This window comes from Palaemon carinicauda, chromosome 1 (assembly GCF_036898095.1).
Source record: "Palaemon carinicauda isolate YSFRI2023 chromosome 1, ASM3689809v2, whole genome shotgun sequence".
Classification (NCBI taxonomy): domain Eukaryota; kingdom Metazoa; phylum Arthropoda; class Malacostraca; order Decapoda; family Palaemonidae; genus Palaemon; species Palaemon carinicauda.
This window is the reverse complement of record NC_090725.1, coordinates 247,374,302-247,399,238: the sequence shown is the minus strand read 5'-3', so window position 1 is coordinate 247,399,238 and position 24,937 is coordinate 247,374,302. Positions and strand designations below refer to the sequence as shown.

General features: G+C 41.7%; 1 protein-coding gene across 2 annotated transcripts in view; it reads left to right on the top strand.

Moving 5' to 3' along the window:
• The window catches only part of LOC137654904 (protein regulator of cytokinesis 1-like), a 147,964-nt gene that overhangs the window by 97,511 nt on the left and 25,516 nt on the right, over positions 1 to 24,937 (top strand). For both annotated transcript variants that reach the window (XM_068388819.1, XM_068388821.1), the window contains exons 10-13: positions 10,884 to 11,042; positions 11,163 to 11,348; positions 20,338 to 20,472; positions 22,298 to 22,439. In XM_068388819.1, the coding sequence (XP_068244920.1) occupies positions 10,884 to 11,042; positions 11,163 to 11,348; positions 20,338 to 20,472; positions 22,298 to 22,372 (555 nt within the window). In that variant the 3' untranslated portion in view covers positions 22,373 to 22,439. The remainder of the gene's footprint in view (positions 1 to 10,883; positions 11,043 to 11,162; positions 11,349 to 20,337; positions 20,473 to 22,297; positions 22,440 to 24,937) is intronic.

Genomic DNA, 24,937 nt, shown 5'->3' with positions numbered 1-24,937 from the left:
TTATCCGTATCCTGGGGCATAAAAATCTTTGAATCACTTTTCGCATCCTGAATTTTTCGTAAGCAGAAACTTTCGTATCCAGAGGTATCACTGTATATATATATATATATATATATATATATATATATATATATATATATATATATATGTATATATATATATATATATATACGCTTTTAAAGATATATATACAGTATATATCTATATGCATATATATATATATATATATATATATATATATATAATTATATATATATCTATATATATATATATATATATATATATATATATATATATATATATATATATATATATATATATATATAAATAAATAAATAAATATCATAAGGACAGTACCGTCCCATTCTTTAGTCATAATGGCCCATATGTATTCAATGGAATCGAGGTCTGGTGATTTGGCAGTCCAGTCAATCTGGATGACTTCAGGATGCGTTTTAAACTGCTCCTGGACGATAAGGCTGGTATGAATAGAATTTTCAAGCACGTAAGCCAAGCACATATATACAAAACTCATGGTAAGGATTATGGAAAATTATGATACAACCATGCAGATATCCAAACTACTCAAAATTTTTAAAGATTAATAAGCTGGAAAATATTTTTCCTCAGTTATTGATAGAAGCCTATGTAGCCAATGCTAAATGCACTTATAAATTTGATTCTCTTTTTATTTACACTTCAACTAGTGTCTCTATATTTCATCATTCAGTTGCCAAACTTCTTTGTATTTTATCAAAAGAAACCATAATAACATTCAATGCAACACTATAAAAGTAGAAAGTTAATTTAGAAATCTCATTGGGCCAGTGCTTATGAGTCGTTCTTGCTGCTATTCAATGTTGAACACTCGTTAACACACGTAGAGCCCCTGATGTTTATATGGGGAAATTTTTTTTTTTTTTTTTTTTTAAACAGTTATCCAAATAACATTGACCATTCACTGATGAAATACCTTCTGTGACTATAGGTAATCACTGATACTTAACAGATAAAAAGGATGACAATAATTGTAATAAAATTTTCTAAATGGCAACCCCACAAGTTTCTAAAGAAGTGGTACATTGAATTTTGCAATTTGTAGCATTAGTTTTGGCACCTGCTGTATAGTAATTCACTTATGAGTTTAGCTGAGGTTAATGCCAACAGAAAAAGGGTTATGGATGTGATATACTCAAGAGAAAATTTTTCAAATAGAAAGAAACTGATAAGATATGATAATATCCAAGGTAGATCTACCCCTGGGCAGATTCGTAGCTTTACGTCTTTCAGTGAACCACAGAGATCTTGAACTTGTTTAATGCCTACTTAATCATGGCAGTCAGGGGGAATGTATAAAGTTCGAGATTTTATCAGTCTTGTATCTTAAATAAAGGGAACAAAGGTTTTGCCCTCGCCTTTATAAGAATATATTTTATTTATTTTTTAATCACCGATGAGCTTTTCATTAAAAGAATAAAGCACATGATTCTCAGGTAAATATTGAAATATTTAATTTTGATATGAAAATTTGTTTTTAATACCCTATTCTTGGTACCTTGCTTAATTAGTAGAGAGAGTAAACTCTTACTACTGGTAAATTAGACCTTTTTATGCATCAGAAACATGGGCAGTGGCATAGAAAAGGGATTTTGACAACGGAAAAATCTATTTCTGGGCGAGAGACCTGTGCCGCCCAGTGAAATGCTCCTTTAACATCATTTCTAAGATAAAAACTGCTATGAATCTACCAGAGAAAAAACTGTATAGGAATGCTAGGTTGAACCCAGCTCGCTCACCTAATAAGGTGTCGGTATAAATAACTGGGGCGTGATAAATCACAACCAGAGGCCTCGCACCATTTAGATATCTCCTCTCAACATCCCCGTTCAGCGAGGTGCCGTTCAACACCCTAACTCCGATCTCTACTACCAACAGTCCACCCCACGCTAGTGACGTCACTCCTTATAGCACCCAAGATTGGGGCCCAAGAAGGGAGGGACGAGTGGGTTCACTGGGCGGCACAGGTCTCTCGCCCAGAGATAAATTTTTCCTTTGTCAAAATCCCTTTTCTGGGCTCCGACCTGTGCCGCCCAATGAAATAGTGCCAGAGAATAGGGACCCAAACTTGGCACAATACCTGAGGGAAGTAATAAATACAAAATAATACCAAACGTGATTTTAATATCAGAAAAGGATAAACAAGGTATCCCGTAGGTAAGTACTCTCAACATAAAGTGCGAATAGTTAAATACAATAATGGCAAAAAATCCCATACTAGGGATGGCAAGAAAAGACAAGCAGATAATGCAGATCAAATAAATAACATTCTTAATAATAAATAATACAAAACAGCCCGTGGAGAGTAAGACTAAAAACAGGTAAAATCAAAAATAATTCGTAGAAATTGAGATCATAACGGGGTATCAAACAATACACCATAAGGGTGTAGATCAAGCAAAACAAAACCAAAACTAGGTAGTAACAATAAGTAAGGCAGGTAGGAGGAAAGGAGGATAGAGCAAGACGTTGTGATTAAGACTCAGTAACTTCAGGAGGAACCACATTCCCAGCTGCTACTGTAGCAAATTTTAGAGCTTCCAAAGGTTTTAGGTAGTGGCGTTTAAAAACTTTAGGGGACTTCCAGCCTGTGTATTTCGTGAGCTCATCAAATTTCATGTGATGGAAGAAATTAATTGAAGTAGCAACAGCTCGAATATCATGGACATGGGGGAATGATTCAGGATTAGTCTGTTTAATAAAATAAAGGATTTGTTGCCTGATTCCTTTAAGGGTAATGGTTCCTCCATTTTCTCTAATGAATAAGGGCCCTGTGGTTGTAATGGAAGTTCTATTTAAGTAGGATTTCAGGGTGGTAATTGCTGGACACAAGGATGGATCCCGAGGAAGCGGAACAATCTTCCAGGGAGACCATCTGTTCTGAGCGTCCTCATTTTTAGCCAGGAAAACTTTGTTAGGGGAGAGAAGGACTTCTCCCGAAGAGAGGAAGTCAATATGACCTGGGTCTCTAGACAGGGCTGATAGTTCTGAAATTCTGGAGCCAGAAGCGAGGCTCAATAGGAACAATGTCTTCCTTAACAGTGCCATGTAATTGCAGGATTCATTAAGAGTGTCAGAGGCCAGTTTCAGGACATCATTCAAAAACCAGGAAACTGCACTAGGGCGAGTTGATGGTTTTAACCTGGCACAACCTCTCGGAATGGACGAGAAGTATGAATCCGTAAGGTCAATATCAAAACCAATATGGAAGATCTTTTTCAAAGCTGACTTGATCGTAGTGATGGTGTTGGCTGCCAGGCCTGATTCAAAGAGAGTTCTGAAGAAGGTTACAGTTAGATTCATCGTCATCTTTTCAACCTTTGAGTCCTTTAAGAACTTAACAAGCTTTTAAACAGCTGAGTCATATTGACGGAGGGTGGATTCCCTTTTGTCCGATTCCAAAAATAGGGTATTTAGAGGGTCAGTATTTGCACCCTTTTGAGCTGCAAACTTCATGAAGTCCATAAAGTTAGGGCACTCTGAATTCTTGAGGAAGATAACACATTGCGGCGAGTTTGTACTACTTGTGTTAGTATAGGGTTGGGTATCTGCCGAGGGCAGAGGCCCAGTTCCAGCAACAGAGGGAACCAACTGCTCTTGGGCCAGTTGGGGGCTACCAGAGCCACTCGTCCTCTGAAAGACCTGAGTTTGTCCAATACTTTCAATAGGAGATTTATCGGAGGGAACAGATAAATCCTCTTCCAAACGTTCCAATCTAACATCATTGCGTCTGTGGCATAAGCCTGAGGGTCCAGGTTGGGTGCCACGTAACATTCTAGTTTGTGGTTGGATTCCGTCGCAAACAAGTCCACCTGGAGACCCGGGACCTGAGATAAGATCCATTGGAATGACTGTCTAGGGACCATTCCGACTCCAGCAGAGTTGTCCTCGAAAGTGCGTCTGCCACTACATTCCGAACTCCCGCTAGGTGGACTGCTGACAGATGCCACTCGTTCGATGTCGCCATGGAAAAAATTGCTAACATGACGTGGTTTATGTGGGCTGACTTGGAGCTTCCTCTGTTTATGCAGTGGACTATGACTGCGCTGTCTAGAACCAGCCTGATATGAAGGTTCCTGGCTGGGTTCAATCGTTTTAGAGTAAGGAATACTGCTATGGCCTCTAGGACATTGATGTGAAATTGTCGTAATATCGTCAACCATAGTCCCTGGACTTTCTTGTGTTGGGAGTATCCTCCCCACCCTGTTAAGGCGGCGTCTGTGTGAATGACGAGTCCTGGGGCCGGATATTGTATGGGGACTGACTTCGATAGGCTTTTGACTTTCGTCCATGGCTGAAGACTTTCGTAGGATTGGGGGAAGTCGAGCTCTTTTGTCTCGACGCTTCTTGTTTGCCCTGGTGCGCCATACTCTGTTTATGTCCTTTAGTTTGGCCTTTAGGACAACGTCTGTTACGGAGGCAAACTGCAAGGAGCCTAGGATTCTTTCTTGGTTCCTCCTGGACGTCAACTTGTCCCTGAGAAACCGTTTCTTGTTCTTTGCTATTTCCGTCCTCTTGGCTTTCGGGAGGCATAGCGTATGGGAACGTAGGTCCCATTGTAATCCCAGCCATTGAAACATGGTCTCCGGGACCAGGCGGGATTTGTCGAGGTTGACTTGAAACCCTAACTGATGAAGGGAGGTGAGAACCTTGTCTGCTGCCGTGAAGCAGTTCCTGACGTTTGCCCAGACGAGCCAGTCGTGCAGATAACCCACTATTTGAATCCCTTGGGTTCGAAGTTCTTGGATTACCGTCTGCTAGTTTGGTGAAGATCCTGGGCGTTATGTTAAGCCCGAATGGCATCACTTTGAATGCAAAGGCTTGTTTGCCTAGTTTGAAGCCTAGGAAAGGACGAAAGTGCCTTGCTATTGGAACGTGATAGTAGGCATCGGTAAGATCTATAGAGGTGGTGACGGCCCCACGGGGAAGTAAGGTCCGCACCTGAGAGACGGTTAGCATGTGGAACTTGTCGCAACAAATGAAGGAGTTTAGACGGGACAGGTCTAGGATTACTCTTCGCTTGTCTGAGCCTTTCTTTGGCACGCTGAACAAGCGACCTTGAAATTTTAAGGGATGGACTCTTTGGATTGCGTTCTTCTGCAATAGGTCTTCTGTAAACGATCTTAGTTCCTCCGTTGGAAGTTGATAGAAACTGGTCGGTGGAGGGGGCCCTTTTATCCAGCTCCACCCCAGACCTTTGGAAATTATGCTGGAAGCCCCAATTGCTGAACTTCCAACAGTCTCGAAAGATGTAAAGTCTCCCTCCTACTTGAAGATTTTCAATGGGCTGAGGATGACTTGCCTCCTCTGCCTCCGCGGAATGCCTTGCCTCGGTTGAAACCCCATCCGCCACCTCTTTTACGAAAGCCACCTCTGGCGCCAGAGCCTCTGTTGCGTTGGTAGCCTTGGAAGGAACCTTGGGACTCGTAGGTGGGGTTAAAGGCAGGGGAGGTAGCATACGAGGTTGATGCTACCTGTCCCTGAGGGACCAACACATACTGTTGTTGAGGTTGTCCCTTCGAAGTAGAAGGTTGGGGTTGTGCAATCTGAAGGGGCTGTCTGTTCAGGGAGGAATGGAAGGGCCCCAACCTCTTCCTGCCTCGGGCCGAGGCGCCAGGTGGTTCAAATTTCCGCTTGGGGACTAGGCCCCATCTAACTTTGAGGCTCTGGTTTACCCTAGCTGCCTTGCTGAGTACGGAGTTTACCAAGTCCTCCGGGAAGAGGTCCGGGCCCCAGATCGGGGCTTTGATGAGCCTATTTGGCTCATGCCTGATGGTAGCCTCGGCTAACACGTGTCTCCGGCAACGGAATGTAGCGTTGATAAACTCGAAAGCATCAACTAACAAGGTCTGTAGGGGGGATTTGGTGAGAACTTTAAAAAGAGATTCCTCCTTGTAAGTGATGGCGGTCATCTCGGCCAAAGTGGCTGAATTAATCGACCTACTCAGCCTGCACCGGGCCTCGAACTCAAGGCGGATTAGTGATTCCGGGAGATTGGGGAGGCGTTCGCTGAACTGTGTGGAAGCACAGTCAGCGCTTAGTTTGCCTGCCGTGAAGGTGGCCGGGGCGTTACGCCAGCACTCGTGGTCACTTGGGAAGAGGAGGGAAGTCAGGTCTGTCTCCCGGAGCTGGGGCAGAGGCTTTTCTTCCTTGGCGGACTGATAGGCAATGTCCATGATCTTGGTGACGCATGGGGTGGTGGTTTGTTCGTCAACCACAAACACGGTATAAGAGCTCTTGTGGGGTGTGAGCATCGTGTTCACACAATCCCACTCGTTTAATGCCCAGACCAAGGTAGACTGGGCCTCTTCCTTGGGATAAATAACAGTCTCCCTAGGGACTTTGTCTAAGCGGACCAGAGCCTCTTCGGTCAAACGGGCGAAGCCGGGGAAGGGGAATTGGAGTCCCGTCGGATAGAACTCGTAGTCCTCGATAGGCCGGGTGCCAAAACCCTCGATGGTCAGCATGCCATCTGTAGAAGGAGAATGCAGAGCCATCTTCCAGGGGTTACTCTTGGTGAATGGTGGGAGCTTGGAAGCGTCGGGGATGGGGTATTTCTGCTGTTGTGGCAGCCCCGAATGCATGAGGCCTTGTACCAAGTTCTCATTGTTGGAGATCCTCTCAGTGAGGGATGACATTGAGGACCCGATCTGGAAAAGAAGTTCCTTAGAAAAGGATTTCGGGTCGGGAACGGGGGCCGGCGTGGATATCGAACCATGAGAGGTCGAAGATGCAGCAGCGGAGTCTTTGGGGACTCTAGAGGATGAAGTTTTGACCGACTTCGGGGATTTTGAAGACTTTCGGGTCTTGAGTAAAGGCCTACGGTGAGCCTTAACCTTCGGGGTAACTGAGCGGGGCCTGATATCAGCCCCGGGTGTAAAAGCCCTGAAAAGAAGAATGAGCAGAAGTAGAAGAAAAAGTCGGGCTAAGGAGAGGAATCTTAGCCCGGGACCCACCTGCCTCACCTACCTCACTACCTACGTCCGGTTCGTCAAGAGCCATCGGTTCTATGTCCAGGTTGAGAGTAGCGACGTCTTCTGTGATAGTCCTGCCCGTCTCCTCCTGGCCCGGGGCTAAGAGCAGGGACTCGATCTTCTCAATAATGGGGTCCGCCACGTCCTTGGGGACCGCCGCCGATGTCTTAGCATTGTGGTATATGGGAGAACACCATTCCTCTGAAAGAATGTAAGGCTGTTTAACATTTACGTTGCGGGCGAACCCGCCGATCCAGACCTTGAGGGTCGCCAGGGCTGAGGTCTTAGCCGGCTGGGAGCTCTAAAAGAGAATAGATTATTACTGGAGGTAAGTGGTTTCCACAAGGGAAGTAAAATAAGAAGGCTTAGGATCTCCTTGCGAAAACGAGGCCACCGAAAAGGGGACACGTTGAAAATAACATGAATGACAGAGGTTAATACAATGTAAATTTAAAATTAACCGCAATTCCACTTACCGAGTCTGAGGTGAGCGTGGAGGCCAGCTTATAACAGACTACGCAATTGTCCGGGTGCCAGACGGTCAATCCATCCACAAGGATTGCACAGTGGGCGTGTGACCGACAAACGTGGCCGCAGGGTTGGTGGAGGACCGCCGAGCAGGCTGTCATCGCACAACGTACTGTCTGTAAAATAAAGATACATAAGTATCACGTGGTAAGCTAGAGGAGCCCGGGAGCTTAAAGTACACCGTTATATCAGTGGGTAAAACCTTCTTAAGCTGTAAGGGCGATAAAGCTAGAGGAGACCGGGAGCTCCGGGAGCTTAAAGTACATCGCTATAGCAGTGAGTAAAACATTCTTAAGCCGTAAGGGCGATAAAACACTTAATAGGTAACAGAATAAGTCAATCCGTAACTATGATCATACAAGGGGGGACAGTCGAGTAAAAGAACTATATATATAAATATAAGATTAATCGAATATGGTTAGGGATATACGCTGGCTCCGGAGAGACAACTGAGAGAGCCCGGGGCTCGTGTTAGCCTACCGGGGTAGGCGGGACATGGGAGGGGGGTTGTCGGGAGTCAGAGACTCACCGACGGGCTCAAGGACCTTAACCAAAAACTCGATAGGATAACTAGGTCCGGAAGCTACAAACGGGGATCCCGTAGATAAAATTATTAACAACGAGTGGGGTCCGTGAAGTGCGGAACGCCACACAGGGAGGGCGAAGGGAGGGATCCTATAATGGGTTCGTGGGGTGCGGAACCGGGAGGTAGCATCCAGGAATAATATGTGTACTGTATATAAAAGACATGAAACCCAAAACATAGCAGAAATCCCCCCCGCCGACCGATGGCCAATCGGAGCGGCGGGGAGAAAACGGCTACGGGAGGGTAGGGGAAAACTATAAAATCTATAACATCTATAACATATAGCCTCGCTAACGTTCAAGGACCGCCCGTGAAGGAGCCAGGCGAAATCCCCGGGGATGGGGGGGAGGAGGGAAAGGGTACGAGAGGACTCGACCCGTAAAACAAAGCAGCTGACTCCTAGGCTCGAGGAGCGAGAGGCATCCCTGAAGTGGGGATGTGGGGGGGGAGGCTATCACGTGGACAGAGAGACCAGGCGTACCAACCTGGTCGAAGAACCACGACATAATGAATGACCAATACGGATAGACATAATATAATTGATATGGTATAAAATAAGTAGGAAAGCATGCGAATAATATAGTAAGAGAGGGACGCAAGGGAGGGGCCGAACCCTCCAGCGCGCGGAGGACCGAGCTGGGCAGGGGGGCCAACATAACACAAAGTCGGTGAGGTGCTGACATAAAAATAGGAAAACAAACTGCCTCGCGAGAGTCCCACTCAAACTAAAGCAACTACTAGTCGGTAAAAATAATGTAACGTATCCGCTTAGGATATGAAAACGTAATAGCGTGGAGTAACATAAAAAACTAGCAGCGCCCGAAGGCGACCAGGCATGCCAACCTAACACGAAGTATGATACCGTTTTACCGTAATATCATAACAACTGTATCGTAAATAACGGGATAATGAAATACCATAACAAAATAAAATAACATGGGGTGTGAACCGTGAACTACCCAGATAGGTTCAAAATGAAATACAATCAGTATGGAAGACTAATTGTAAGGGGTTAAGAACGAGAGAGAGAGAGAGAGAGGAGGTAGCCAGCTGCCATGGCGGTCCCGAAGCGGGGCCGCGAACAGTGAAAATTAAAAACTGTGATAAAATAGCAACTAAGGACAAGGCTACCTCCAAAGACTCAAAACTCATAGATCTGGTACTTAACTTTGATGGAGTGACAGTAGAGTCCGACATCATGATATAAATCCTTGGTAAATCCGGGAAAAACACACACCGAAAAAGAGAACAGCGTAAACACACGGTGCTATGAAAAGGAGTGACATCACTAGTGTGGGTTGGACTGTTGGTAGTAGAGATCGGAGTTAGGGTATTGAACGACACCTCGCTGAACGGGGATGTTGAGAGGAGATATCTAAATGGTGCGAGGCCTCTGGTTGTGATTTATCACGCCCCAGTTATTTATACCGACACCTTATTAGGTGAGCGAGCTGGGTTCAACCTAGCATTCCTATACAATTTTTTCTCTGGTAGATTCATAGCAGTTTTTACCTTAGAAATGATGTTGAAGGAGCATTTCACTGGGCAGCACAGGTCGGAACCCAGAAAATGAGGAATTTTAATAAGGTGTGACCATAGAATGTTAAGATTCATGACTGAAATACAAAGGGAAGATCATGCAGTATTATGAAGGAATAGGTTGAGAGGTGTAATGTACAGAAGTTGGAGAAAAAGCTGCGAACTCAAAGATTGAGATTTGGACATGGGGAAAATGGATGACTGATACTTGATCAGAAAAACAGTAAACATGAAGTAATGTGATAAAGACCTTTGGGAAAGCTCAGAAAATTTGTGTAAAGGGTGAAAATCTAAGTGATGGAGTTTCGGAAGTCAAGTAAAAATAGAAGAGAACTCATTTCAAGTATTTTACATCGCACCCTGTAAAGGGAACGGCTGATGTTGAAGCGTTTACGATCATGAAAATGAGTAGGCTTATCATTTATGTTTTTGACTTGGTTTTACTTACCATAGTGATATGCAGATATTTTATAATTGTCTGAATATGTTTGAAATTATTCTTGTTATAAAAGGTGCAACACCGAAGATGCGTGTATAACTTTATAACGCTACTTCTACATATAGTATTACAGCAGTTGTTTGACATTTTATAACTAAGTCTCCATTGTTTCTTGTTGGTATGGAAAGCTTTTGGACAAAATTTGTTGAAGTATGGCACACAATTTTTAATTTTATGATTTTTATTCATTATTGTATTACTTAAGACAATTTAGGGTATGAAATACAATATGTGTAGTCTTGTTGAGCCTAGCCTATAAACCTTTAGCTAATCTGACAATTTGGCTAATCCAGTGGTTTCTCCTATAAATGCTGGATTAGCAAATTGTTACTAGTTCTGTTATGATATTGCATTCATTAACTAGTTCTTTTACAAAAAAAAATTGTGAAGCCGCATTAACATGTCTCATTTATTTCATTGTTGAATATTGTGTAACATATACTTACAGTTGCATTAAATAATGCTAAAAAGATTAAATTAGAGAAAGCTAATTAGTGCTGTGGTTATCTATCCTGTTTTTAAGTGTGCAATTATTGAGAGACGTTGACCAAAAAGTAATTAAGTGCATAGAGTTCAAGTCTTGATGTGTTGTATCATTTTTTTTACTATCCCTTTGGAGCATTGGTATTTTTTCCTCATGGGTATTTTTATAAAATCCTTAGCTGCATGTATCTTGCATCTTTCTTTTACTATTCATTAGGAACTACCACGTGTTGAAACACGCCTCATAGAGCTTGGAAAGGAATGGGAAGAACGTGAAGGCAAACCGTTTTGTATTTATGGAATACCCCTTGAAGAACACATTAAAGCTTTATGGGAAAAGCATGAAGCTAGAAAAGAACAGGAAAAGAATAAGAAGGTATGTATGAAAAAAAAGTTTAGTAATTTATATGTTAATTATGTGGTTATTAATTAATTATGCAATGGTATTTTAATTCATGTCTGGGGTTAAAGGCCTTATCTGAGATATTTTCTTCAGCAAAACGAGAAGGGAAACCTCGATTCTAAACAACGTATGTACAAAGGTACTACTCCGGCAAAGACTCCAGTTATGTCCAGGAAACGAATGCTTGTGGCAGAGGATCCAGTCAGCACTAAAAGGCCAAAGCATGTTAATCAACTCCATATTTCACCAACCAAACTTCAAACCATCTCCCCTGTGAAGGTAGGTAATATGATATTTTTTATTATTTCAACATTTGTTTTTATTTTATGATTATAAAAGGGATTTTGACGTAGGAAAAATCTATTTCTGGGCGAAGGACCTGTGCCGCCCTGTGAATAAGCTCCATTTAGCACTTATTCTTAGGTAATTTACTGCTAAATATACCAGAGAAAAAATGTAAAGGAGTGCTAGGTTAACTAGCTCGCTCACCTATTGGTGTCGGTATAAAATTGGGCGTATAATCCAGAGGTCCCGCACTATTTAGATTCATCCACGACAGAAACCCCAATAGAGGAGAGCCGTTCAACCTCACTCGGTACTACTAACAATGCATCCGCTCAGAACCCAACTCCTTAGCACCCAAAGTTTGGGGACTCCAAGGGAGAGGAGCTGGGAGGGTTCACTGGGCGGCACAGGTCCTTCGCCCAGAAATAGATTTTTCCTACGTCAAAATCCCTTTTCTGGGCTCGAACCTGTGCCGCCCAGTGAATCTATACAAGAGAAAATGTCACCAAACTTGCAAAATAAAGGAAAAAACATAAGCGTAAGGGAAATACAGGATGCTTTTAATCAGAGATGAGTACCAAAAAACAATTATAAGGGTATCTTAAATATGAACATAAATCCAAAAAGGTAGGTATAATAATGCCGTGAGTGATAATATATACAGATACTCAGGAGTATAAAAATTTACAAATATAATAACAGTATTCAGGTGCGAGACCAACGAATACAATAGGGTATAAATGAGGCAGGTAAGAGGGAGAGATAAAGAGACAAGGCATTAACCTGTGAGTTACTTGGGAGTAACTACGCTCCCTGCGGCTACTGTAGAAAATTTTAGGGCTTCCAAATGTTTAAGGTAGTGTTTCTTGAACACTGACGGTGATTTCCACCCTGTATACCTGGAAAGGTCTGTAAAATTCATGTGGTGAAAGAAGTTCACCGAGGTAGCAACCGCCCTGATATCATGTGCAAGAGGAAAAGAGTCAGGGTTAGCTTGTTTAATAAAATACAAGATTTGTTGCCTGATCCCTTTAATAGTAATGGTACCGCCTTGTTCTCTAACGAATAGAGGCCCCGAGGAGTTAGAGGAGGTCCGGGATAAATAAGACCTAAGAGTAGTAACAGGGCACAGAGACGGATCTTGCGTGAGGGGAACAATTTTCCAGGAGGACCATCTGTTTTGAGGGTCTTCGTTCTTAGCCAAAAAGAATTTGTTAGGAGAAAGAAGGACCTCTCCTGAAGGCAGGAAGTCAATATGACCCGGGTCTCTCGACAAGGCTGCCAATTCAGAAATTCTTGCCCCGGAAGCCAAGCTCACCAGGAAAAGTGTTTTCCTGAGAAGGGGAATGTAATCACAAGAACTGTTAATGGTATCAGAAGCCAATTTGAGTACGTCATTAAGGAACCAGGTCACCGGGGTAGGACGAGTAACCGGTTTCAGTCTGGCACAAGCTTTCGGAATTGAAGCTAACAAAGAGTCGGTTAAGTCTATGTTAAAACCCACTAGGAAGATCTTTTTCAGAGCCGATTTAATAGTGGTGATAGTATTGGCTGCCAGACCTGATTCTAATAAAGATCTAAAGAAAGTGACTGTAAGGTTCAAGTTCATACAGTTCACGTCTGAGTCTATTAAAAATTTTGCCAACTTTTTAACTGCAGAGTCATACTGGCGGATGGTGGAATCCCGTTTATCCGATTCTAGGAACAAGGTGTTTTGAGGATCAATATTGGCACCATGCATAGCCGCAAACTTCATAAAGTCCATAAAGTTAGGGCGCTCTGAATGTTTGAGAAAGCGTACACAACGCGTGTTTGTACTATCTGAGACAGAACCGGATTGGGTATCGGGTGAGGGTATAGTCTCAACTCTCGCAGGAGAGGATACCAGTTGCTCTTGGGCCAGTTGGGTGCGACCAAGGCTACTTGTCCCTTGAAGGATCTCAGTTTGTCTAGAACTTTCAGCAAAAGATTCACCGGGGGAAAGAGATAAATCTCTTCCCAGGTGTCCCAATTCTGTGACATGGCGTCTGTGGCGTAAGCCTGAGGGTCTAGATTGGGAGCCACATATACTCTCAATTTGTGGTTGGATTCCGTGGCGAAGAGGTCCACTTGGAGACCGGGAACCTGAGAGAGAATCCACCGAAATGACTTTAGATCGAGTGACCATTCCGATTCTAGAGGGGAGGTCCGGGACAGGGCGTCTGCCACTACATTCCGGACTCCCGCCAGGTGGACAGCTGAAAGATGCCAACGGTTCAAGGCTGCTAGGGAGAATATGGCTACTAGAACATGGTTCAGAGGCCCTGACTTTGACCCGCCTCTGTTGAGGCAGCGGACCACCACTTCGCTGTCGAGGACCAGACGAAGGTGTTGTTTCTTGGGAAGAGCGAGACGTTTCAGGGTTAGAAGAACTGCCATGGCCTCTAGCACATTGATGTGAAATTGGCGGAACAAGGGAGTCCAAAGACCTTGAACTTTCTTGAGCTGAGAATAACCGCCCCAACCTGATAAGGATGCGTCCGTGTGAATGATTAATTTCGGAGGCGGAAATCGAAGGGGAACTGACTTTGACAGACTGTTTGCTCTTGTCCAAGGAAGAAGTCTTTCCCGTAGAATGGGAGGAAGGCGGACTTTCCTGTCCCGGAGCTTCCGGTTCGCCCTCGAACGCCAGACACGATTGATATCTTTCAATTTTGCCTTCAGAAGAAGATCCGTCACTGAGGCAAACTGAAGGGACCCCAGAATCCTCTCTTGGAGTCGTCTGGAACTTACTTTGTCTTTGAGAAAGCGTTTGGTGTTCCTTGCAATCTCTAACCTCTTGGGTCTGGGAAGACACAGAGTATGAGATATAAGATCCCATTGCAGGCCGAGCCATTGGAACTTCGATTTTGGAAGAAGACGGGACTTCTTGAAGTTGATCTGGAAGCCTAGAGATTGAAGATAATGGATGACTTTGTGGGTGGCTTTTAGGCAATTTTGGGAGGTGTCTGACCAAATGAGCCAGTCGTCCAGATAGGCTACTACTTGAATCCCTTGATTCCTGAGTTCCTGAACAGCGACTTCTGCTAACTTTGTGAAGATCCTTGGGGCGATGTTGAGCCCGAAAGGCATCACCTTGAAGGAGTAACTTTTGTCCCCTAAGCGAAAGCCTAGGTACGGACGGAAGTGTCTCGCTATCGGGACGTGATAATAGGCGTCTGTAAGATCGATAGAGGTGGTGACGGCCCCACGGGGAAGTAAGGTCCGCACTTGCGAGACGGTAAGCATTCGAAACTTGTCGCATTGAATGGACAAGTTGAGAAGGGATAGGTCTAGAATCACTCTTCTCTTGTCTGAATCCTTCTTCGGGACACTGAACAGCCGACCTTGAAACTTCAGGTGTTTCGTCTCTTGTACGGCGTTCTTTTGTAAAAGATCCTGGACAAATTCGACCAGGTCCGGAGTGGAATGTTGACGAAATTTGTTCGGAGGAGGAGGTCCTTGAATCCAACTCCACCCCAGTCCCTTGGAGATGATACTGAACGCCCAGGGACTGAACCTCCATTTGTTGCGGAAGGCATAGAGCCTCCCCCCTACCTGCTGCACCTCAGTATTGGTTTGAGGAGTTGCCTCCACGTCCGCCTCGGAAGTTCTTTCCTCTGCGAAAAGCTCTTCCCCTGCCTTTGTTCTGGTTAGAACCACGGTGGTAGCCTCTACCTCTACCATAACTCTGGGAAGAGCCATGAGCCTCATACGACTGGTTAAAGGCAGGAGAAGTGGCGGAGGCACCAGAAAGCTGGCTCTTAGGAAGCAGAACGGTGACATAGTCGTCCGAAGGAGCCTGAGAGGTGGAAGGCTGTGCCGGGGCAACAGGAGATGGGGGAAGAGGCAGCCGGAAAATGGGCGAACCACTCTGCTGTTGCCTGAACTGGGTGGAAGTATATGGACGGAGCTTCTTCCTACCCCGGGCTTGGTAATTTGCAGGGTCAGATTTACGTTTAGGAGTCAAACCCCAACGGGCTTTAAGGCTCTGGTTGACTCTAGTGGCCTCCGCCAAGACTTCCTCTACAAGGTCCTCAGGGAAGAGGTTTGAACCCCAACAGGAGGACCGGATCAGCTTATTAGGTTCATGCCTAATAGTCGCCTCTGCCAGGACATGCTTGCGACACTTGCGTTTAGCAGTAGCGAAGTCATACAGGTCATAGTATAATGACTGCAACGTAGCCTTGTTGAGAGATTTAAAAATACTCTCAGTATCGTAAGTCAAGGCTATCGACTCCGTGGAAGTGGCCAGGTTCAGAGTACGGCCAACGCGTAGGCGGGAATCATACTCCTGTTTAATGAGGGATTCCGGGAGACGGGGAAGCCGCTCACTAAACATTACCGAAGCACAGTCTGCTGCTAGCTTTCCAGAGGTAAATGTGGTATGGACGTTGTCCCAACACTCAATGCCTGAAGGAAGAAGGAGGGAGATTGGATCCACCTCTCGGATGGGAGGCAAGGGCTTCTCCTCCAGAGCATATTGGAAGGCAAGCTCTGCTACCTTATTGACACATGGAGTCACGGTGTTTTTGTCCATTAGGAACATTGTAAAGGAGCTCTTATAAGGCGTCAACATAGTGTTGGTGCAGCCGATGTCATTCAGGAATCTGGCCCACACAGATTGGGCCTGCTCTTTTGGGAAGATGACTGTCTCCTTGGGGACCTTGTCTAACCGAACCAAAGCTTCCTCGGTAAGCCTGGCATAACCATGAAATGGAAATGCCAGACCAGGAGGAAAGAATTCAAAGTCCTCTAGGGGACGAGTGCCAAGACCCTCCAAAGTTAACATTCCGTCTGAGAACGGGGAATGAAGAGCCATACGCCAAGGGTTGTTTTTGGCAAACTGTGGGAGCTTAGAGGCATCCGGGATGAGAGAGCTTTGGACCCGCTCCGGAGCACCTTGCTCTAATGCCCCAAGTCTCTGACCGATGTTAGAGAACATCGTGTCCATCTTAGACTGTATCTCTGATACCAACTTAGCCTGCATCTCCGACACGATGCGAAGCATGGCTGATTCGGAAAGGCCCGGGCTAGCAGCAGGTGTGGCGGAATAAACTCCCGGGTCGCGAGACTTAGAGGAGGAGCCAGAAGCCTTAGATGACAGGTTTGTATTCTGTTTAGAACCATGAGAAGCCTTATGAGGCTTATGAACTTTAGGTAAGGTTCTAGACTTATTCTTGGGGGGAACCGGGTGTGATCGTTGGGACGAATCACGGTCCCCAGAAAAACCATGAAAGGAAGAGCGATCAGAAGAAGAAGAAAGAGAGGGGCTGAGGATAGGAATCTCAGCACCAGAAACACCTGCCTCACTTACCACCCTACCTGTATCTGGATCATCCAATAACATGGGTTCCACGTCAAGGTTCATGGAGGCAACATTGTCTTCTAGATCTCCGGGGGCGTCCGACGGATCCTGCTCTGGATCAATAAACCCCGCTATGGTGGCATCAATGTGGGCAATGATGGGAGCTGCAACATGCCTAGCCACAGCGGCTGAAGACTTGGCGTTGGGGTAAATTAAGGAACAGTAGTCCTCGGAGAGGACGTACGGCCGCTTGGACTTCACGTTCCGGGCAAAACCACCAACCCACACTTTCAGTGTGGCCCGAGCCGCAGACTTTTGCTCCGGGGATGCCTGAAATAATAGTGGGAATTATAAAAAGGCAGACTCCCAGTTGTCCTTCAAGACCATAGATATCTTACTAAATAGTGTATGTATGCCAAAAAAGGTAAGATAAATAAGAAGGCAACATAGCCAACGGGACTCACCGAGTCAGATCCAAGGGTGGTAACGAGGTCAAAACAGACCACACAGTTATCCGGGTGCCATACCACGACATCCTCCAGCTGCACACCGCAGAGGGCGTGAGACCGACAGACGGTATGGCCGCAGGGCTGATGTAGAACAGCTGCACAGGCTGTCGTCTGACAATGCACCATCTATAAAAAGAATAGTATATGAGAAACTGTAATTCTCTTAAGTAGGGGCGGGTCCGGAGGACCCGGGCCTAACATAAGCCTAACACAAGATTAGGGCTTAACTAATATTCTTAAGTAGGGGCGGGTCCGGAGGACCCGGCCTAAACATAAGTCTAGCTTAAGACTAAAGTATAGCCATCCATTCCGGTCGAGCCGGGAGTATAAAAAAGAATGCAACAACAAAAAATTAAGACACAGGGTGTCTGATTTCCCGGGGCGAGGCTAAGCCCCGGGCCGGGAAATAAAAGTATCCAAAACCAATTCGTATAGGAACTCCGGGGTAGTGATCTGTCATATAATCATCATAGGAACTGTTATAAAATAAATAGGGGGGGGGCGGAACTGTAGATAAGAACCGCCAACGGAACCCAGAGGGTTACATATAACATAAACCAGTGTGATAAGTGAATATAAAATAGGGTGCACCGGGATCCAACTCTGTTGACCGGTGGCCAACCAGACTAGACAGAGCCGAACCCGCCGGGACACCCGGAGGACAAAGTCCATAAACACTGAACTACCCCCTCTACAAGGAGGGAAGGCAACGGTCCCCTAGGGGAGAGGGGGAGAGAAGCCTAGCCACCCACCTAGCGAGAGGGGGAGCATGGGGGAGGATCACGTGATACGGAGCAGCAGGGCTACCAACTGACGATCCCCAACCAGACAGATCAAACGGAGTAATAGCACAATATTCATTATAATAGTAATAGCGTTGATAATATAAAATAAACACATAAAAATTTTTGGGCAAGGCATGCAACATAATAATTAAATCACAAAAGACACACCTGATGGCTTAAAAAATAACATTGCCGCCTAGCACGAAGGTCGGCAGCCATAACGATACGTAAATGATATCGGCCCAAAAATTGAACCACGAGGGTTCTAAACGCTAAATAATGAATACAGTGAACCCTCGCTACTTCGCGGTTCGACCATCGCGGATTCACCACTTCGCGGATTTTTTCCATAACCCATATATACAGTAATATATATATATATATATATATATATATATATATATATATATATATATATATATATATATATGTATGCATGTATTTATGTATATATGTAGGTATGTATATGTGTATACATATAAATATATATATATATATATATATATATATATATATATATATACACACACACACACACATATATATATATATATATATATATATATATATATATATATATATATATATATCTAAAGTAGGAAGATGTGATGTAGTTCTAAGGGAAAAGTATGGGAAATATGTCTGGGTAATAAGCAAAGCTCTACCTCCAGTTTGTTTCTTCATTATGATCAGAGATAAATGTAAACAAAACATTGGTTGCCATTTTTTATCGTGCTTTTTAGCGTGTTTAGGAAACGCATGATATAAAATCGCCTTTAATATTTGTGCCTCTTTTAGTTTAGGGTACTGTAGTACATGCATTAAGTGTTCTGTACATTAAAGGGGAGTTTGTTAACAGTACTACGTACAAGGGAAGGTTTTAAAAGTCTGAATATACATGTTGAATAAATAGGTAAATATGGTGTCACTACTTCGCGGATTTTCACCTATCGCGGCCGCGTCTGGAACCTATCTACCGCGATAAACGAGGGTTCACTGTATCCATAATAACAAATAAAATTTAATAATAAAAATAATACATATAGTAACACCGCGAGTGAAACTAAAAGCTCTCAAAACAGGAGTACCAACTGTAAATGGAATCAAGCAAGATCGGTATGAACGAAGAGAATACACTCCTATAATTCAAACATTAGACGATCTAGGTTGCTCAAAACACAGCAAAACACAGCTTGGTACTTAACTTAGACGGTGTCTCCAGGGAAACCGACGAAGAAGCCATAATCCAAAGAAAATGAGCGAAAAAACGAGAGCACAACAAAAAAGCGGGTTACACACAAGACGTGCTAAAAGGAGTTGGGTTCTGAGCGGATGCATTGTTAGTAGTACCGAGTGAGGTTGAACGGCTCTCCTCTATTGGGGTTTCTGTCGTGGATGAATCTAAATAGTGCGGGACCTCTGGATTATACGCCCAATTTTATACCGACACCAATAGGTGAGCGAGCTAGTTAACCTAGCACTCCTTTACATTTTTTCTCTGGTATATTTAGCAGTAAATTACCTAAGAATAAGTGCTAAATGGAGCTTATTCACTGGGCGGCACAGGTTCGAGCCCAGAAAGTAATTTATTGAGACCAGAACATAACATTTCAGGCTCCAGTAGATTTTGTCTATACCACAGACCTTTGGAAATCTGGATATTAATCTCTGGTACTGTCATTCAGTTCTGTATGCATGTTGTTAAAGATTTTTTATAATTCTGACCATCCTTTGCATTTAGATCTTCCCAGACTTTACCATCCTGTATGTTTTACTAGGTATGCAGTTAATTCTAACAGTCATACCTTCTCCATCATAAGGCTCAACATTACACAGTATTTTAGAAGTTTTATTCCAGCTGTGACAAAATTGTGGACTGATCTTCCTAATCAGAAAACTGAATTGGTGGAGCTTCAGAAGTTTAAACTTGCAAAGACTTTTTATGTTGAACAGGCTGACATGAGTCTGTTTTCATAGTTTATATATGACAGATCTATTTAGATGTTGTTGCAGATCTAAGGATATTTTGTATTCTTTAGTCATTTCTTCTCATATAGTTTATCTATTTAATTTCCTCACTGCACTATTTTTCCCTGTTGGAGCTCTTGAGCTTATAGCATTCTACTATTCCAATAGGGTTTTAGCTTGGGTAGTAATGATAATAATAATAATGACGCATATAATGATACTGTATATATGAAAGGTTGGATATAAAAGAAAAATAGAGATTTTTACTGATAAGCCAAAAGGTGTAGGAGACCTTGTATGATATGTCCGGTAAAATGATGATGCATTGATTCTTTCGTCAAATACTCACCATAAAATTGAATCATAGGATGATTATCATATCTTTACCATTCCAGGCCATGCAAACACCTCGTACCAGACCACTGGCAGAGCGAAATCACCAGGCTCCTGAAGTAATTATTGCTAAGCCAATGGTGCCCTTTAAACCCATTGAAGAATTGCAGTCAACAATAACCTATGATACTTTTGAGGTATGTGTTTCCTCATCACAATTATGTGGCAATTTTAATATGGCTAATAATGACTTGTTACTATATTCTACATATAAGATTTTGAAGATGAGAAGCCTGCTCTACTCAGGGAGCCAATTGGCTGTATCTCTTCAAAATAGTGTTGGACCTTCCTAATGAATATTATATAAACACCAATATGTTACAGTATAGGATATCATAGTTTCCATACAGTTTTTTTGTAGCTATTATTATTAGTTATATTAATACTCTCTCTCTCTCTCTCTCTCTCTCTCTCTCTCTCTCTCTCTCTCTCTCTCTCTCTCTCTCTCTCTCTCTCTCTCTCTCTCTCTCTCTCTCTCCATCATTAAAAATACGTGGTATTATAACTATTTACTGATAAAGAAAATACTAATATTAATTGATAAAGTATCAAAAGGAACTCACTCGATTCGGCACCCGGCTTCCGCTACAAATATGATGTTATCAGACATACAGTACTTCTTTTCTTAAATTTACAGTAAACAGTACTGTAGGCTGCTCATAACAACTAATACAGATCAACGAAATACTTGGTATACTGTAGTTACTCAATGTTTTGATGATGAGAATAAGATTACTCATTAATGAATTGATAGGAAATCACTCAATTTGTCAGCTCGCCTTCCGACAGAAATATAACGTCACCAGACGTGTGCGGTGTGATGTGAACCTGACAAATAATGATTTGCGAAATATGTAAAACCATTCTTTGTTTTATTGTAAGAAAAAATACTAACCCATCAAAAGTATTTTATTTGTGTAACGTAAACGAAAATATTTGTCCTATTAGTGTACTTTCATTGAATAAATATCGATCATCGCTCAGACATGAAACAAAGAAAAGGAACTCGTGTAAAAGTTCTAGATTTAGAGTCGTATATACACTACATAGTACTTATAACAGTTACATACCCATGAAATACTTTGTATCACTACTCGATATTTTGATTTTGGTAATACTAACATTAATTGATAGCCTATTGAAAGGATATCACCTAATTTGTCTGCTCATTTTCCCGGCTTTGCCAGGAATATGACGTCACTAGACATAGGGAATTTTAATTGGTATTTGTTTTTATTCCCGAATTTGGAGAGGCTCGAGGCACCAACACAAAATTGATTTCAGCTGTTTGTCTATTGACCTTTATTTACTGTATATGCATGTGACCTATCATTCATTTTATAGTGTGGTTAATCAGTGGGGGAGAGGGAAGTTGGTACATCCAAAGTTTGATGTATAGGGCTCAAGCGACTGAAACTGCAAAACCTTAAGACTGAAATTACTAAATCTATAAAACCAGCACTGCAAAACCTTAGACTTACATAACATATATTACAAAACTTTTGGGTCTGAACTTGCAAAACCTTCAATATTGGAACCAAGCAAGGTGAAGACTATGAATAAATAATTATCAACACAAAATATAGAAGTAAAAACTCCATGGCAAAAAGTTTTGTAATATATGTTATGTAAGTCTAAGGTTTTGCAGTGCTGGTTTTATAGATTTAGTAATTTCAGTCTTAAGGTTTTGCAGTTTCAGTCGCTTGAGCTTCTGTTGTAGAATAATGTACTGTACTTGTTTTAGATAATGAAGATAGCAGACTTTTTTTTTTTTTTTTTTTTTTTTTACATAATTTGATTATTTATCTTCAGATTTCTTTCCTTCATGTTAAATATTCTTCTGTACCATATGCATACTGTAATTATAAGAATATCTGAGGTTTTCTATATTAGATGTAACGTTGGCTAAACAGTTTGACACTTTAATTTGATTTCCTTACTGTGAACAAATGGATCTTTCAGGAAAAATTGAGAAGCAGCAGTGAATATCTTAACAGCACAATGCTAGAGCCAAGAATCTCGGAGAACAGGAAATAACATTCCGTGTGAGGTTTACCTTATGTTTCTTTTATGAATTCCATTACTATTTGCAATGATTAATAAGGTAAGTCAATCTACAAAAAAACTTGTTTTCTCAACATTAATTTTGCTGTACTTTTATATAGTATTTTAGATCTATACTATTTTAATGGATGCATTTAATTAGATTTTTGTATTGTGGAGTACTGTATATTGTTTTTTAAATCATGTTTCTTGTTATCCATGTGTTTGGTATTTGCGAATTTCTTGCGTGAAAACACAAAATTTCTTAACTGCGGAAAATCACCTGACAATAAACGAAAGTAAAAAAATAATCGGTAATTGCTGTTGTAGAAATGCACCTTAAATTGATAATAGAATAGTATTTAAATATTTTAATGAATCTTAGTTGACACTGAAACATTTTTTTTAATACATATACATTATGTTGTTTAAAACTAGAGATCAGCTAACAAAATCAAATGCTGTGTTTTAATAAGCCCAGCCAACTATAAAACATATATTTAAGCAAAGTATATATTAATTTTGTGTTTAGTATTTAATTAACAGTTGTTTAAGGAAAGAAAGATTTCTGTTTCTTCTGCCATATTGTACTGTATATATGTATTGTATAGCATCTCTCAGAGAGAGAAAAATATATTCATGTCCAAGTAATTATTAATAAAAATATAAATGAACAGTATGAAAACTATGATGGACTATAACATATTGGTGCTGATGTTTTGAATAAGTTAAAAAGTTATATAAATGATACTCTGTTATTTGCATGTCCACATATTTTTGATACAGTAGTGGCAGCTTGAGATCAGTTGATCACAACCAAATGAGAAAAAAAAATAGTAATTGTTGATTGTTAAAATATATCCAAAATAAAAAAGAAATGAAAAATACTTTATTATAGCATAATTAACTTTAAAAATCATGTTTTATTTAAAATGCAATATCTGCTAAAGCTAGCTAAGGAAATCAAATGCCGTGTTTTGATTCTTAGCATACGATCAAAAATGGATTTATCATAGTATGAATTTTTGTCTCATTTAATTGATAAATCTTAAGGAAACAAAGACAGTCGTATCTGCTATATTTATGTATTTTATGGCTCCTTAGAGAGTTCAACTGATGAAATATAATGCTGTTTTTTTTTCTTCTTTTTTTTCCATTGTCATGAATCGAATTGCTCACCACAATTCACATTGCAGTGATGTTAATTTTTTTCTGTAACTCAGGGTTATTAAATAGAATATTGCTCCTGGTATTCCATGCAACACTTTTTTTCTCTGGTATATTTAGCAATATTTATGCCTTAGAAATGGTGCTATAAGGAGCATTTCACTGGGCAAAACAGGTTCCTCGCCCAGAAATAGGTTTTTCCTTCATCAAAATCCCTTATTTAAGATAATTACTATTGATTCAGTTAAAATATGAAGAAGTTGCGGAATTTTGGTCCAAATTAGACAGACTTATGTATTCCTATGAAAAAAAAATTCTTTTCCTATACGCGATTTTAGCATAAGCGTCCGTTTTAATAAACTAGTTAATCAGAGATAACGAAAGTTCACTGTTCATGCTTTGCTGTTAACACTGGTTGGTAGGAGTTATTCTTTCAGAAGTTTGAGTTTTGATAAAATTATTTCATATAGTATTGTATGTATTACTATGGGTGTTATGCATGTTAAAGAAATATGAAATTGAATATCAATCGTTAATGTTGAGAAAAATTACGTACAGTGCGAGTTGTGAACTACGTTGATCCGCAATGCTAATATTGATTAAGGAAAGTTAGCTTGTTCATTGTGTAATTGTCCTCCAGGTTACTGTATTTTCAGGCATATTGGGCAAACATTTCCTTCAAACAAAAAAAGTTCTAGGAAAATCCCTTTTAGGCATTATCAGGTGAAAGTCAAAACTCAAGTTAAATGTGTGGACTGTGATCAGCAATTTTTTACCAATGAGATGGGGGTTTGGTAGTGCCATCAGTGCAATATAGGTACTGCTGAAGGATCTTTTCTGTGTTCCTTCATCCTGAAACTTCACTTTCGATATATCGTGCTTTACCTCAGTTCTTGCTATCCAGCTTCTTCGAACTTTTACATAAAAGTATAAACTGTAGTTTTTAAATATTAAACTTAGCCGGTGAATATATAATAGCTGACGTCTCCGACGGCTCGACAGAATTCAAAAACTCGCGAGCGATCGCCATGAAGGTAGCGGGTGTGCCCACCAGCGCCGACTATCGGCCAGATACGGCATATACATGTAAACAGCTCCAGTTCTTCTCTGTCGGTTTCATCGACAAGTCGATTCCACTCGCTATTATGACCTCGAGTTTTCTACCGAATTGGTGAAGTACTTGGTTTTGGTTTTATTGCTTTCGCCGTGTTGGATTATTCAATACTATCCTCAAAAGAAATGCTTTTGAAAGGAGAGTAAAAGTGTTTTGCCCTTGCTCTTTTATCTCTGGTTTTTTCCATAGAGTAAAAATGGCCGACCCTTCCATTAGTGTACGGAAGTGTGTTTTAGGCTTTTAGCAATTATCTTATCACGTTATAAATTGTTGTTGTT